At 33.3% G+C, this 16,354-nt stretch overlaps 1 protein-coding gene across 1 annotated transcript in view; it reads left to right on the top strand.

The window, feature by feature from the left end:
* bchs (WD repeat and FYVE domain containing 3 bchs) overlaps positions 1–16,354 on the top strand; it is a 249,612-nt gene that overhangs the window by 189,840 nt on the left and 43,418 nt on the right. The window contains exons 41-44 of the mRNA XM_075360738.1: positions 7,483–7,672; positions 12,446–12,609; positions 13,594–13,832; positions 14,790–14,906. Of these exons, the coding sequence (XP_075216853.1) occupies positions 7,483–7,672; positions 12,446–12,609; positions 13,594–13,832; positions 14,790–14,906 (710 nt within the window). The remainder of the gene's footprint in view (positions 1–7,482; positions 7,673–12,445; positions 12,610–13,593; positions 13,833–14,789; positions 14,907–16,354) is intronic.

Below are 16,354 nucleotides of genomic sequence, written 5' to 3'. Positions count from 1 at the left end.
TCTAGCTGTCTAGAGAAAATAATAAGTTACTGACAATTAACTTTTTATTAATTTAGTTTTTGTTTTATTAATTTAGTTACTGACAATTTGAAACCATTACACTGTGCTCATCTTTTTGCACGGAGTTCAGTGAATTCTGCATTATTTCCTAGTAGTTTCAATTTTCTTGCCTCTACAGATGATAGTGATATTGTCAGCAAAGATACTTTTTTCACCGGCAGAGTGATCACATCAGCTACTTCATTAATAGGCATTAAGAAGAGCATCACACTTAGAACAGATCCCTGAAGGACTCCATTTTTAATTTCAAAGACCTTTGAAAGTATCTTTTTAGTTCTTACACATATCATCCATTTGCTTAGAAAATTATCCACAAAACTCAACACATTCCTGTTAACACCGTTCTGTGATAAGACAACCATTATCTCCAAACCATCTCTTAGGCCTTTTCAGTGTTTAAAGTCAGTGCAAGGAGGTTCTCCTTAGAGGCAAATGCCTTACAAACATCCACCTAAATAGACACTAGGTGATCCATGGTAGATCTCTTTTCTCTGAACCCATATTGGTAATGGGAGAAGAATTAATTCTTTCCAGATGCGATTTCAATCTGTTATTTATTTTATTTTATCGTCTCATCAACTTCCAAAGGATGCATGTTAAAGCAGTCAGACAGAAGTTCTCTGTCAAAGTGAAGTCACAGTTGGGCTTAGCCACAGTGATGACTATAGCCTCCCTTTAGATGTTAGGAAATACTTCTTCCTCCAGGATAGTGTGAACACATGTAAGAGGTGGTGGAGACCTTTATCTAGAAGGTCCTGTATGAAGGCATATAATGTTATATCAGTTCCAGTACTAGAAGACTTTAAATTTGCAAGTACATCCCTAATTCGCTCAATGTTAGAGGGATTTACAGCTCTTGGTTGATTATAGTATTCCGCTGAAGCATGTCCTCTGAGCTGAAAAAGGGCTATTCTTAATGCTCAGAAAACTGTCATCAAGGTTTGAGTTGCTCGAATTCAGTGAAAACCTATCCCCCAGAATGTTTGCTATGTTGTAAGGATCGTGTATTATACGGCCATTCTCAGCCAGATTGTGTGCATAGTTGGACATAAAGTTTCCTTTGATTTTGTTGATCCTGATTCATACCTCACTCTGGGAGTGTGGATGTTAAATGAAGCAAGGTGATTGCATCATACTTGGCATTTACTTTTTTTATATGTCCTCCTAGTCTTCGAGGGACATTTTTGTATTCCACAAAAGTTACCTCATTCTGATGCCATTTATATCTATTGAACGCATTCTTTGACACTTGCATCGCTAATTTGCATTTGTTGTTCCACCTAGGAAGTATTTTTTTTACCAGTGAACCCAGACATTTTGGGTATACTGTGCATAGAAGCGCGCATTACAAGATTTGCAAAGTCCCTAACATATTCATTTATTTTTGCCCTGTCGCCTGTCAGATGTTGACCTTCAGCATCTTCAGAAATATTTTTGAAAACCTTAAATTTATTCCAGTCAGCATGCTGCAATACCCATTTATGATTCACTGTTCTTGGAATATTGGTTACTTTGCAGTGTTTAATCACTATTTCAATAGGAAAATGGTCACTGCCATATAGTTCCTGTAGGACATGCCATTCATAGAGGTGGGCTGATGAGGTGTCACATATGGTTAGGCCAATGGCACTAAAGGTCCCATATGAACTTTTGAGGTGTGTATGTATCCCAACCCTGTAGGGAGAAGTCACCGTCACCATGTGATGTTACCAGGCACCACACCACCCCCTCCGTTCCAAGCCCTGAGGGGCTTTACCAGAGGTTGTCTTAAGACCCTCTAACTGATTACATCTCACAGTCATCAGCCAGGCCTTAGTCGGGATGCCACTGATATAAATGCCTCGGCAGACATTTGCATCAGTAAAATACAGATCAAATTTCGCCTTCACTAGGCCTCATACGTACATCTTCACATCAAACCTAACATGATTCCTTCAAACTAACTGACTGAAACTGCGGAAGCTGAACCCTGCATCTAGTAAAAATTTGAGAACACCGTTTGTGACTGTGAATGCCTCAGAAAATGAATGAGAGTAAAATTAAATCAGTGCTACACTCATACCAATCAGAATTATGTTTTATGCAACATAGAGATTCAGACCTACACCCAATTAAGTCGACCAATTTAGGTCACCTAAGAAGGTGAATGCAACCTCATTCCGTCTATGTAGGAGCCAGGGACAAACCCTGAACCATCACCTGGTCCCATCATGGTGTCCCACATGGCATTACCAAGTCACGATCATGACCCCCAGTCGCACAGGTTAACCTACTCCGGCGGAGTGGCCACCCCCACCAGTGGAAGCCCTAAATCGAATCACAAACAATACCAATATAACCGTGGCACGATAGCAATGCGCCTACCTCCAACCAGTCCATTGCCTAAGCCAGAACCCTAGCTACCCTGGATCCTACCACGATTGAGTATCTTGATGAAACTCCCTTTGCAGACCTACACATTGCAAGGGCACGAAGAAAACCAGCCACTATAGACCACTCTTCACGGATCATCCATTTAATATGGAGATCCAGAAAGGAATGTATTCTCTCAAGTTCCCTAACAGCTCGTGAACATTCGACCTCGTATCGGGGAGAGACATAGAGGACGTGGTCCACTGTATCATCAGTTTCACAATCCGGGCATTGACTTGAATCCACCAAACGAAACCTAGCCAAACTTGCTCAAAAGGCACCATGCCCAGAGAGAAACTGTGTCATATACCAATTGGGGGAGACCCATCCAGTCGCACCTAAATCAGACACTAGGAAATATACCATATGTGTAGTGACCTGTGGGGGATTCGTCCCACCTGACCTGCCAAGATGCAAGGCCCCGGTCTTCAATCTCCTGCTTTTGTTCTGACGTCAATAGGTTATTTACCTTGGAAATGTAGTGTTCCTTATGCTCATTAGCATAAATGCAAACCAATATCTATTGGTTTGACTCCAGCTATAACAGACTGCTTTCCACGAGACTGTTCTATAACCATCTATAACAGCCAGCAAGAGGAGTCGCTGGGCCCCCAGCAAAATGTCTGTGTAATACGTAAAAGCAAAGCGGTGAGCCCAGTCAGACGCAGCATACAGCATAATAGCTTCACTGACACCTTTGTATGCATGGTACGGTAATTCAAGCCCCATTCGGGATGAATGACTCTACGGATTCCATAAAAAGCATTAGCATTAAAAGCATTAAAAGTATTGCTACATACTGTAGATGTTCCTTGAACCAAAAATTCTCATGAAGTATAGCACCCAGGTATTTTTGAGTTGTAATGTACCAAATGGGAAGACCAGCTATCCCTGGACCCGGATTCGTCGGGTAGCAGCCAATTCGCCCTTAAGCAACATCATTGTGGTTTTCTCTGGGCTGAAAATCATCTTATGTTGGAGACTCCAGAGTCCGAGTGTCTCACAAACACGAGGAGCTTGGAACTCTACTTCGTTACTTGAATCACCTTCAATCAGTAGCAGCGCATCATCAGCATAAGCGATGACATGACAACCACATGGCAACCTTAAACGCAACAATGAATCGTATTCTATGATCCAAAGAACAGGACTAGAACACTGCCCTGAGGGCATCCTTTCGTTAAGGTCTTGCGAACCTCTGAGCCGCCGTCACACAGGGAAACGGTCTGATGGCTGAAATAACTTGAGAGCACTTCTAGTTCATTTCGTGTACACTTCTGAATCTGAAAGAGGGCAGAGGGCCACCATAAATTGTTAAATGCCCCGGATATGTCCAGAAAAATCCCTAATACATATTTACATGAACTAGAGGAAACTATATCCATCACCTTTAGTATGGCATCCTCAGTGTTCTTGCCTGGTCGGAAACCATACTTGTCCATTAGCAAATGATCAGTGGCCAATCTAACAATAATATGTAAATATAGGACCTTCTCAAACACCTTGCCGATCACGGGCAAGAGCATTAGTGGACAGTAAGAAGAACTAATAGTATGATCTTTGTCATCACCTTTGAACAACAACACCAAGTCTCCATTCTTCCGACATGCTGGAAAGTGGCCAGCGAAGAGCAACCTATTATGTATTCTAGTTAGAGGACCAAGGACTACTGGAAGCGCTCGGAAGAGGAGCCCTACTGTGATACAATCATATCCGGGGACCTTGTGCCGTGCCATACAACAGATCACCTGGTGCACTTCTGCCTCAGTGATCTCAGAAAATTGTAAGTTGGTCTCGAAAATCGCGACTTCCCGCCTGACATGCCAGTGGTTTGAAACCTCACCCATCATAGTATCATCCGGGAGCATATCATTCAGCAAAATGTTAAGGACATAGTCCTTATCAATTACCATACTTTTGCGGGTTGACTAGGCTGACAAGAGGACATCCTTCCACTAACTTACCCCTAATTTCTAACCTATTGCAGCCCCAGCTGATGCTGTGGGCATTAATATCACCTTTCAGTAGAAACGATTGGGGAGTTGCCTAACATATCTGTTAGTTCTCAACAGTAAACTTCTGACTGCTGGGGAGGTAGATATTACATATAGTAAAAGTGCCAGAAGTAAGTCCGAAGTTACAGTCACAGCTTCAAGTGTAGCATGTAGATGAATTTCTTTATAGGTTAGTTGATCGCTGTTGTAGATGGCCACACCACCGCTAGCGTGGGAAACATCTAATCTGTTTTTGAGAAAAACATTTTAACCCTTCAGTACTGCATAATTTTAAGTGGTTATCCTTAAAATTAGTTTCTTGAAGGCATATCAGAATCAGACCAAGCCAATTAATAAGAAACTGCAAATTTTCTCTCTGGGGGTGGAACCCATTAATTTTCCATTGCAGGATTGAGCGTTGGTATGGTGAATATTGCCTGTGTATGAGAAATTCTTCGGAAGGACTCCTTTTTTGTATTCCAAGGAATTCACTTGGATCAGTCAGCGGGCTATCGACAAGAGGCATCTCAGTGCTGCTGTTTCTGCAATCCTCATTGGATATGCTTGTAACTTCACCAGTCTCCATTGACTCATTAGTCGAGACATGTTACAGCAATTTGTTTTACATGCTTAAACCTATTTTTAATACTCCGTTCTGATACTTTCAGGTATGTATCCCGAAGTATATATATATATGAGTTCCATCGTATTGGATGTGTATTCTAGTGATAGCTTAGTACCTTTGAGTTTCCTTCCCTTGCAGCATTATAGGAAGTTTTTGAAATCAATATAGTTCAGGATTTAGGGATTGTCTTTGGCTTGTAGGATTTCCATTAAGGGTTGTAGGCCAGCATCAAGTATGTCATTATCCTTTTTTGGTTTCTTTGATTTTATCTTACTGACAGGTCTCTGGCTTGGAGGATTGCTTGGTGTTTCTGCTGTGTTCTTTATATCTCTCCGATGGTAGTCAGAGCTAGAATTGGTGGACAATGCCATCTTCTGCACCTTACTCAGTGCATCCAAAGTTGGTAGAGGATAGGAAAATTGGTCTGTGAATCCCGACAGTCTGTACTCCCTGAAGATGCTTCTAGACTTCTGAGGTTTCCCTCTTGTAGGTTGCAATTTTTTGATACATGCCCTGATTGCTTACAGAGAAAGCAGGATATGACATCAGCCGAGAAATATATCCAGTACTGCAAATCATCGCAGGTTAGGTTTGTAGTACTTGGTAACTTTGTGATATCGTCAGGGTCTGTTGACGAAAACTCAGGAACATGAGTAATTCATTCTCATAACTATTCCCTTGTACTCAGAGGAAGTGGTAAAGTTGGAATGTTTTTTTATGGTTATCAGTTGGGCTGTGCATTGAATTAGCAGAACTTAGTAGGTTATCTTGGGGTTAGCTAGTTGTGTTCCCCCACCAGCCTCCGTGGTGCAAGTGGTAGCATCTCAGGTTCAAATCCTGATTAGGCATGGCATTTTCACACATTCTACAAATCATTCATCTTATCCTCTGAAGAATGCCTAACAGTGGACCCGGAGGTTAAAAAAAAAAAGTTGTGTTCTCCCAATTGTTTGTTGTTTAGGCCTTAGTGAACTATTTTAAATATTATTTAATACTCAACACCTTCTAGATGGATCCTTTACCAAAATCACAATCAATTAATACAAAGAAAATAGGTCACTTAAAGATACACAACAAACACGTCATGCAAACAGCTGACAACCTTAATTTTTTGGTTTCCGTAAACTATAATTTACTGCAGCTAATTGAACTTAAATACCTTTAATTAAAATTTGTTTTTCATTTATGATATGAGTATCACTTACTGTAAATAATATACAAGGTTTGATTAAAAAATATGCAGAATTTTTTAATTTCCTGGGCTATATAAGTCCAATAGTCCCAATTTTTTTTTTTTTTTGTATTGGTACACTTGTACCTAACTTATCTTTACATCTTGAATGGATGCTTAGTTTGTTGTTGGCTATCAAAAAGGTTACATTTGTTTTGGTATGGTTGGTAATTTTAAAATGGAGCAGAGAATTTGCATTAAATTTTGCTTTAAAAATGGAATAAAGTGCAGCACCACATTGGAAATGTTGAATGTTGCGTTTGGCGATTCTTCTATGAATAAAATGAAGTGTTTACATTGGTACAAACGTTTCCTAGAGGTCTGAGACGATATGAATATGACAAATGCCCTGGACATCCCAGGACATCAACAACCAGTAACATCATGAAGAAAATGATTATTGACAATGGCTGAATCACTATCAGAGAGGTTGCTGATGATGATGGGATATTATTTAGTTCATACCAAGCAATGTTTTTGAGATGTTTTTTGCATAAATATATGACAGCACAATTTGTTCCAAAATTGTTGAGTTTCGACCAAAAGCACTGCTGAATGAACATTGCTTAGGAGTTACTGAATGAAGTGAATGATGATCCAGAACTCCTCAAACGGGTCATAACTGGCGATGAAGTGTGGGTGTATGCGTATGATGTTGAAACTAAGGTCCAATCGTCCCAGAGGAAGCTTCCTGAAGAGCCAAGACTGAAAAAAGCTTGTCAAGTTCAATTGAATTTGAAGGTTCTGATCACTGTGTTCTTTGATTTCAATGGCTTAGTGTATCATGTGTTCTTGCCAAGTCATACAGTCAGTAAGGAGTACTGCCTGGAAGTTCTATGTTGTTTGCGTGAAGCAGTCTGAAGAAAACGCCTGGATTTGTAGTGAAACAATTCATGGTAATTGCACCATGATAGTGCACCTGTTCACACTTCACTGCTTGTTCATAAAGTTTTGACCAAAAACAACACCATTATGATGCCTCAGCCTCCATATTCGCCAGACACAGCTTCCTGTGATTTATTTAAATTCCCCAAGCTGAAAAAAAACCATGAAAGGATGACATTTTGCCAGCAGTGGAGAGAAAAATAAAATTCTGCTATTTTTTTTTATCAAACCTTGTATACTGTTAATTTTGATGGTGTTACTTTCTTTACATTTAGAAAGCATTAAAGTATAAAGTGGCAAGCAGTTGGGATAGTAAGGAATATTATCAAAAATATCGACCCCAAAGTCTACTTGAACGTGATCGAGATCCAGTGATAGAAGCGCAGCTAATGACATCTGCTACTATTAACACAACTGTTAATAATCTTAGTGTCGAACAGGAATCAATAACTTCTGATGATGCAGGTATTAATTTAGAAATTTTTTATGCATGTCTAGTAAGTGTATTAATTTTTAGATCCTGATTTTTTCATTAAAATTTTCTTACTTCTTTACTTATATTAAAGAAATGTAATTTAAAACATCCATATCCCTTAACATTAAGAAGAGTTTCCATGTATTCTTTGCATTACACACTCGTTTAAATAATTGAAATTTGAATTGTTTTAATTAACATCTGACTTTACCGTGGTTCAGAGTAACTGGATAGGTTTTGTAATAATTTTATTGCTTTTGAAAATTTGTTATAGCCATCTGTAAAATTATTTCATAATATTTACATGTGTTCTTTCTACCGTGTACTCTATTTGTATAATAAAAATTGTTTTTTTTTTCAAGTCATAACTTAGCAGGTACAGGAGGAATTATTTTTTGTTCTTTTGTGTAAGGTTGGTATAATTAGATCTTATGTAATGACAAATTTTTGATAGCATAAATGAGTTTTAGAGCTTATATGATTCACAATATTGAAAGAAAAGAAAATGAAAATATTTTGTAAAATAATCCAATTTGCTTTACGTATGATATGAGGTTTGTTCTTCCATTACTTTCCAAAACATAAGAAACAATTTATAAGTAAGCTTTAAAGTACAAATAGTGTGTTGACCTTCTTTGTCTGCTTTTTTCTATTAGGCAATTTTTTTTAATTTACTTCACTAATATTTTTGGTTTTTTATTAAACATTCTGTATTATTATTATTAATTATGTGTTGATTGTAATGTAATCATTATACTCAAGAGCTATTTGTTTTACGAAGGGTTTGTAATAAATTAAGAAGAAAATGTAGAGCATTTTATTGGAAAATGTCCAGTACTTAATGAGATAAGGTTGACTAAACTAGGCACCACACAATAGAAATTCAGCAGGTCATTAACTTATTGAATGGCAGTGATTGGAGGGCATTGATAGGATATGTTAGATCAGCATGAACATAAAGAAGAACTTTAATTAGAGAATATAATATATAAGGAAAATATTGTGTGAGTGTTCATGTTTTTATTGTATCTGGTGTGTGTATGTGTGTGTGTGTGTGGTGGGCATGCATTTTTAGATTTTTGACTAGTTGCTTGTTGGAAGGCAAAGTAGGTTTTAATTTGTTTATTTATTTTGTATGATTTTTTTTATTAATTACATTTTTTTACTTTCACATTATATTTTTTTTATCTCAACTTGGCAGATAGCCTATGACAGTCATATCTATAAAATTTTGTCAACATTTGTCTCCCCTGCCCTTATATATAAAATAGACTTAATTTTTATAACTTACTCTTAACGAGTAAACTTATATTCCAGTTGTACTTAACTTTATTCATTTTTAGTTCACAGGTATTAATTGGTAAAATTATTTAAACAATGCATTATATGAAATTGGAATCCATAACAGTATACAATTTTTCAATCTCCTAACATTTTCAAAATAAATTTATTTCGCAAAAGATATCTTCCTTTTGTAATTATAGTTGTCTTAACTAGACAAATATTTTTACCTTTAATTTTCCATAAATTTATTTACTTTTTTAAGAGTAATACAATGTGCATACTCAAAACCTTTAAATAATTTCTACTGTCTTGCTAAAACTATTGTTTTTTTTTTTATTACTGTATTTACTGTAAATATATTTTACAATTTTAATATTTTAGTTATTAAAGATTATGTACATTATTTATGTTATATAAATACTTTATACACCTACCTTTTTATCCTTTTTAACATCATCCTTTTTAACATACAGATTGCATTTGTATATGTAATAAGAACACATTATAAATATATAATTAATGTATTATATATTATTAATGTATATAATTTTGTATAATAGTGTTCTATTTTTCTGTTACTTTAAAATATTTTTAAGGAAAATTTATTATAGATGTATTTAAAATTAGTTTTTATTGTTCAAATTCTATTATAAAGTAATGGTATCTTTTAAAATTTAATTAATCTCTGTATATTTCTTAATTATCTGAAGTTTTTAAATATAAAGTAAATTATACTGATCTCTCGCTGTCAATGATAAAAGCATACCACTTGGTAATCATGCACCACTCTTTGTTTTTAAATTTTTGTTGAGATTGCAAATTTTTTATTATTTATTTTTACATGTTCTAATCAAATGAAATATTTATCCATGTGTATTATATGTAGTTACTAGCTGCAGGGCGTGCCTACAGCACATCTCCGCAGCTAGCCCTCTGGGCAGGTTGCCCTAGCAGGCAGCGTCTCAGAATGGGATTATTAGGTGTCCAAAATTGATTACCTCTTGTGTAACATTTTTTTTTTGAATGATGAAAATTGATCAAAGAAAAGCAAAAAAATATAAGCAAATTTTGTTAATTAAACTTGATTTAGATCAGTTAGCCATCTTTTATAGATTGCACACTCAACATTTTCATCAAGATCCATAATATTCATATGCAAATTCACTTACGAGAGCTGGAAGCTTAAATATAAATAAAATTAATTTATTTATTATTTGTGTATCATATTCAGTTTATGAAACAAATTATCATAATATGAAACTAACCTTCCAACAAAATATCAATGGATTCTGATGACCAAAAATGTTGAATGAGAGGTGATATTGGGTAGGGCAACAGATTAAAATTGTAAATAACTATAATGTGGTGATGTTCACTCCTTTGTTATCATTTCGCATTCATATAAATGAAAGCGTTACAGTGTTACAACTGCCTTGGTTCAATACCTCGGTTAGGTTTAATTATTCTAAATATTTTATTATTCACTGGTTCATTCAAATAAATAAAAGTCTATATTTCATTTATAATGTAAATAATTTTTATTATGATCTTTGAACTTGTAATTCATATATATAACATTTTTGTATTAATTAATTATACATTCAAAATAAACACGCGTTGAGTCTTTGAAGAATGGAACAAGACTGACTGACAATAGAGCATTAGACAAATTCATTTAATAACAGTAACAAAAAAGTGAGAATATATAAAGTGTAAAAGAAAGAGTGAAAATGATAAAGAGTAAGAAAAAAAAAATGTTTTATTTTTACAAATAAAAAAGGAAGAAATGAAACCTGAGTCAACATAAACAATTGATTTCATGAAGAAAAACAATCACATAAATAAAAAAAATATATTATTAATATATATTTCGCATATATATGCAATATGTAATAATGTAACAAGTATACACCAGACCATCACGAGACATGTACTGACGAATCGGGATTTTCTGCTAGTGATTGGTAGATTCCAGTGCTAAGCTAAGGGGAATGCACACACAGACAGGCACGCATACAAATGCCCTTTAGTAGGGTAGAATATGTTAAATATATAATGCTATATCATGTTATGAATATAATATGTTGCATTACAGCTTTGGCATTATCTAGTGCTCTGGGTAATTAGCAGTTCTTAACTTATTTTACTTCCTGCTTCCATAGTCTCCTCTTTACCTCCTCCATCTTCTTGTGCTTCTTTTGTCATCAGGACTAATTTGATTCTTTGTTTTCTATAAATTAAAAATTTATCTCATGAATCTGGGGATGTGACCCAGGATTTTCTGAAAACAGGTCACATAATTATTTTTTTTAGTAACTAGAGTTTTAAAAAAATTACATAAATGAGAATTAAATAGACAGAAACTTACATTATAAAGTGTTCCAAAAACTTAATTGTCAAACAGTAATAGAGGACTAACACACTTAATAGCCTGTTTGAAAAATTATTAGAAATTATTTTTGTAATCTAATAATAAGTGGTATCCCTTAAATTATGTTCGTGGGTGTGGAAATCTCCCTGATTGGTTTAAGATTTATGTTATTTTTATGACACGAATCTTACTTTTATAATAACATTTTTACCAGAGGTGGTAGGCAATCTGAGGAGAAGGTTTCAATGGTTAGATGTTAAAGTAAGTCTATGCTTTCATTGGAATTGTTTAAAGTAGCAGCATTTGATTGTATTTTTTATGTTTATTCTAAAAATTGTCAAAAATACTTATTTCAAGAATTTCATAATTGCTGTTAGTTTGTCAATTGATATTTTTTTTTGTTATTTTTTCTTTTTTAATTTTTTGAGTAATTAATTTATTAATTTATTTACTTATTTTCTTCTAATTAATTTTGCTCAGTTTAGTAATGATTGTTTAAAAATTGAAATGACCATATATAGTCTTCGATATTAAGTAAAATTTTTATAAATGATTTTTCAGCATTCCCTTCTTTCCAACTTAAAAAAGTGACATCAAATTAAAAAAAAAAATGTTGTATAAAAATTGTCAATAATAAAAAACACATGTAATAAAACAGTTTTTATTATTAGCAATTATATAAGATTAATTTTATTACAAGATATATTACAAGATTTATTACAAGATATTTTTCTTAAAGATTCTGTGTAGTCTAATAATTTTCTAATGATGATGATTATGATGTAGTACATAGAAAAATCTTAAAGATAAGATTGGCTAATTAACCATTTATATTTTCTGTCTTGGTGGTCCCAGAATTATGTTGTTCACTTCAAGAGAGAGGGATTTTGAATAAAAAAATATATATTCATATAGAAGTGTATATAGTTTTAATTGTTATCTTAAAACTGTTTAAAATGGACCACTATTATTAATGTTAATAAATTTTATTGCAAAGTAAAATCATTCAAAAATGAAAAAATATATATATAATTTTCTTTGCAGTACAATTTATTATTATTATATATATAATGTCCTATCTTAAAGTATATCTCAACACAAATTTCAGGCAGTTTCCAAGGAATGAATTGTGCTTTACGCCGAGTAGTAAAACGTTCTGTTTCTGAGCCAGAAGATGGAGGTGATGATAATGATGGTGAAACTGGTAATGTTGAAGAAGAACCTACACCTGACAATCAGTCAATATTGAGACTTCTGGAAGAAAATGAAAAGGTATGCAAATTTTTCCCTTGGGCGGAAGTTTTATGTAGGATGTTAATGTGTTTTTGCTTTATTCTTTTTATATCACTTGATGCTTATGATTTGATAATTTTGTAGTTTATTTGAATTTTATTCCACATGGTTAGGATTACCTTCTTTTCTTTCAATCTGTGTTATTTTAAAAACATTATTAGTCTAGGCACTAGACATTTTAATGATCAGTAGACCTCTTTTAGGGACTGGTTTAACTTATAAAGGTGGAAATAAATTTTCACCTTTTTTGAGTAATGAATAAACCATCTGCTACATGATAAAAATAATTAAAATCATTGTTGTAAAATATTAAGCTTAATTAAGTTATAATTAAAAAATTACTTTTGTTAAAAATAAGTGAAAGAACCATGTTAGAAAAAAAGTTGGAAATTTAAGAAGGTTAGGCCTTCTTTTTTTAAATCAATAAATTCCTTGGCCATTTTTCTCCTCAAATTAACTTAATTCTTTTATGATTTGTGATTAAATTATATAAATCTTTGTTTAAATTGCTCAGTTAATAGAAAATTATTATTATTATTATACATCTTAATTTAGTGAAAGCTTCGACTTATAATTGCTCTATTGATTTGTGTTTTGCTCTTTTTTTTAATAGTTTCTTTATTTATTTTTTTTAACATAAATTAGACTCTTTGTTCTTGAGTACTACTGTATATTAGTAGTACTAACTAAATAACCAACTAGTAACTAATTAACTGACTAAGTACTAATTAGTAATAACTAACTAAGTAGTTATTAAATTCTACACATTTATTTACAATATTAACACATTACAGTATTTAAATTTTAATACTAATTAATTTTGAAAGTATTACTTTGTCATCTGATATATTTAAACACTTATAGATGTAATTAAAGTTAATACCTACTAAAATCTAATTAAAATTAATGTTTTATAAAGATGTAATTTTAAAATGTTGTTATTGTATTTATCTTTTATTATAGATAAGTTATATGTTTCGGTGTGCACGAATTCAAGGATTAGACACAACAGAAGGTCTGTTACTGTTTGGTAAAGAACACCTTTATGTTGTTGATGGTTTCACTTTGCTCAAGACAAGAGAAATACGTGATATAGAATCTCTACCCCCAGATTGCTATGAACCAATCCTTCCAAGTCCTGGAAGTCCTAGACAGTCACAAGGAAAAAGATTATGTTCAAAATTTGCTTATGAAGATATTAGGTATGATAAGTTAGTTTTTTATGATGAATATAATAATTTACCTTTATTTGTTGTTTACCTTTAATGTTGTTTAGAACGGTAATTATTTTAATTGTAAACACTAAGACTAATTTATTCTCACTTATCAGAATATAATTTATTAGATTGAACATACTTGCTGAAATTAGTTTATTACTTTTATCAAACATCTGATCTATCAAGGATGTGCAGATGATTACAAGAAAAGTATCTATCTTTCAGTCATTGGCATGCATTTAAGAAAAATAGCTACAATTTCTATAATATCCGTGTTAATTAAGTTGAGCATTCATTATGGTTTAGAATTATCTGGCAGGTTGTTCATTTTTAAATTAATCTATGCTTACAACTTTTCTTTTGAATTAAAAAGCTGCTTGTATATTTTTCATCTTTCTTAAGTATTTACCATATCACATAAGTTAGAAAGAAAAGCAGTTGAAATTTTACTTCTGTTTTGGGTTTGTCAAATAGAATATGTTTACTTCAGAATTTATTTGTTATTATTAATCTCTTTTATTACATACTTCAATCTTTTTTCTCAAGTATGACAGTTGCAATCTTAAAAAAAAGCTATTCAAAATACTTTAAATCAATTTTTCTTTTTGTTGTTTAAAGAGTAAAGTAGGTTATTATTTATGAGGAGACATGTTTCACATTACCATGTACCTGCTTGCTTTTATTTTACTCTTTTAATTTGTGATTAATGTATATTTTGAATTTTATTCAGCTATTAAGCAAAAACATTTTGTGATTTTATGTTTACAGTAATGATTAATGAACCTGTTGTATAATAAAATGTAAGTACCTCCTTCATATTAAAATTATTATTTTCATTGCTTTTAATTTTGATCACATTTTACGATATCATGTAATCTGTAAATATCAATATTTATTTTATCTTTACTTTGTGTTTATTGTCATTCAATTTTTTTTTTAAAGGGAAGTATTAAAACGGAGATATCTTCTTCAACCAATGGCACTTGAAGTATTCTCTGGAGACGGTCGAAATTATCTTCTTGCATTTCCTCGGAAAGTTAGAAACAAAGTCGATCAAAAGTATGTATATGTATATTATAAGCTTTGAATTCTTTTCCTTAATTTTCTTTTTCCATCACTAATCTTTAATCTTTTGTCATCTGTCACACGGGTTAATTCTCCTGTATGTTTTTTTACCATTTTTCTTCTGAATTCTTCTCTTACATTCTTTTTACTTTACTTAACCATCTTCATTTTGGATTGAAGCTTTGCTTGAGATTTCCTTTTATCTAAATTCAAAATTTTCTTTTGATACTCTTTTGTTTATCATTTATGTTGTCCTTAATTTAGATTTGTCCGGTCTGTTTTTCCAGATTCCTGTACCCTGCCTAATAATTGGCAATTTTAAGATCCATCACCATTCCTTGGGCTCATTGTTATGTTCTTCCTGAGGAAGTATAGTTGATCAATTGAAGCAGAATTTAGATCTCTCCATACTGAATGATGGATCGCACACGTTTGTATCATCTTTATCCGGTACATCTTCGTGCATCGATCTGTTGTAGTGTTCATATCCCTATTTCCATCTTAACTGGTGCATTTCCAAAAACCTTTTTTTGGAAGGGATCACAGATCAGTTGTTATCTTGGTTGGTAGTAGTATTTGCCTCAGAGTGAGCTACACAGACGAGTGGTTGGGAAGACAGACTGGATTGGGTATAAAGATTCATTTGGCCAATACGATGAGAGTGGTGATGCGATCCACCAACTTTCCAAGTATGTTCCCCTGATATTGGATAATGCAAGTGAATATATCCCCCTAGCATCTGGAAAATCAAGGCAGTTTCCAGTTCCTTGGTGGAATGAGGAAAGCAAGAGAGCATTGAGGGATCATTGCAGGGCTGTGTAATTTCATTTATAGGCCTACGATAGAAATGAACTGTACCTATCACAATGTGAGGGCTGTATGCCATCGAGTGTTTCGGTGTGCTAAGCAGAAATCATGGCTAAACTATGTCGATACCATTTCTCGGACAACTCCATCATCAGTTGTTTGGAGAAAGGTACGGGCCATGTGTGGATCAGAACAGTCACCATTGCCAATTGGACTAGAAAGCAATGGCATCCTCATTACTGTTCCAAGTGATGTGGTGAACATGCTTGTTTACTCTTTTAGATCAGTTTCACTAATATCATCTTACTGTCCTGAGTTTATGAGGTATAAGTTGCAGGTAGAAAGTGTGCCTTTTATTATCAGAGATTCACAAACTGAATTAAAAATTCTTTTTTCTTTTGATGAACTAAGGTATGCCTTGAAAAATATTTGTGATACTTCTCTGGAAATGATAATGTCAGGTTTATTATGTTATCTTATCTCCCGAATAGTGGATTACGACGTCTTTTGTCTATTTACAATAAAATATTCTTTGACCAGGTGTTTCCCAGATTCCTGTCAGAAACATTGGTTATCCTCATACTTAAACCTAGTAACAATAAATCATGCCCTTCAAGTTATTGTCCTATATCCTT

The sequence above is a fragment of the Lycorma delicatula genome, chromosome 3 (assembly GCF_047948215.1).
Source record: "Lycorma delicatula isolate Av1 chromosome 3, ASM4794821v1, whole genome shotgun sequence".
NCBI classification, from domain to species: Eukaryota; Metazoa; Arthropoda; class Insecta; order Hemiptera; family Fulgoridae; genus Lycorma; species Lycorma delicatula.
This window is presented reverse-complemented; position numbering and strand designations above follow the sequence as displayed.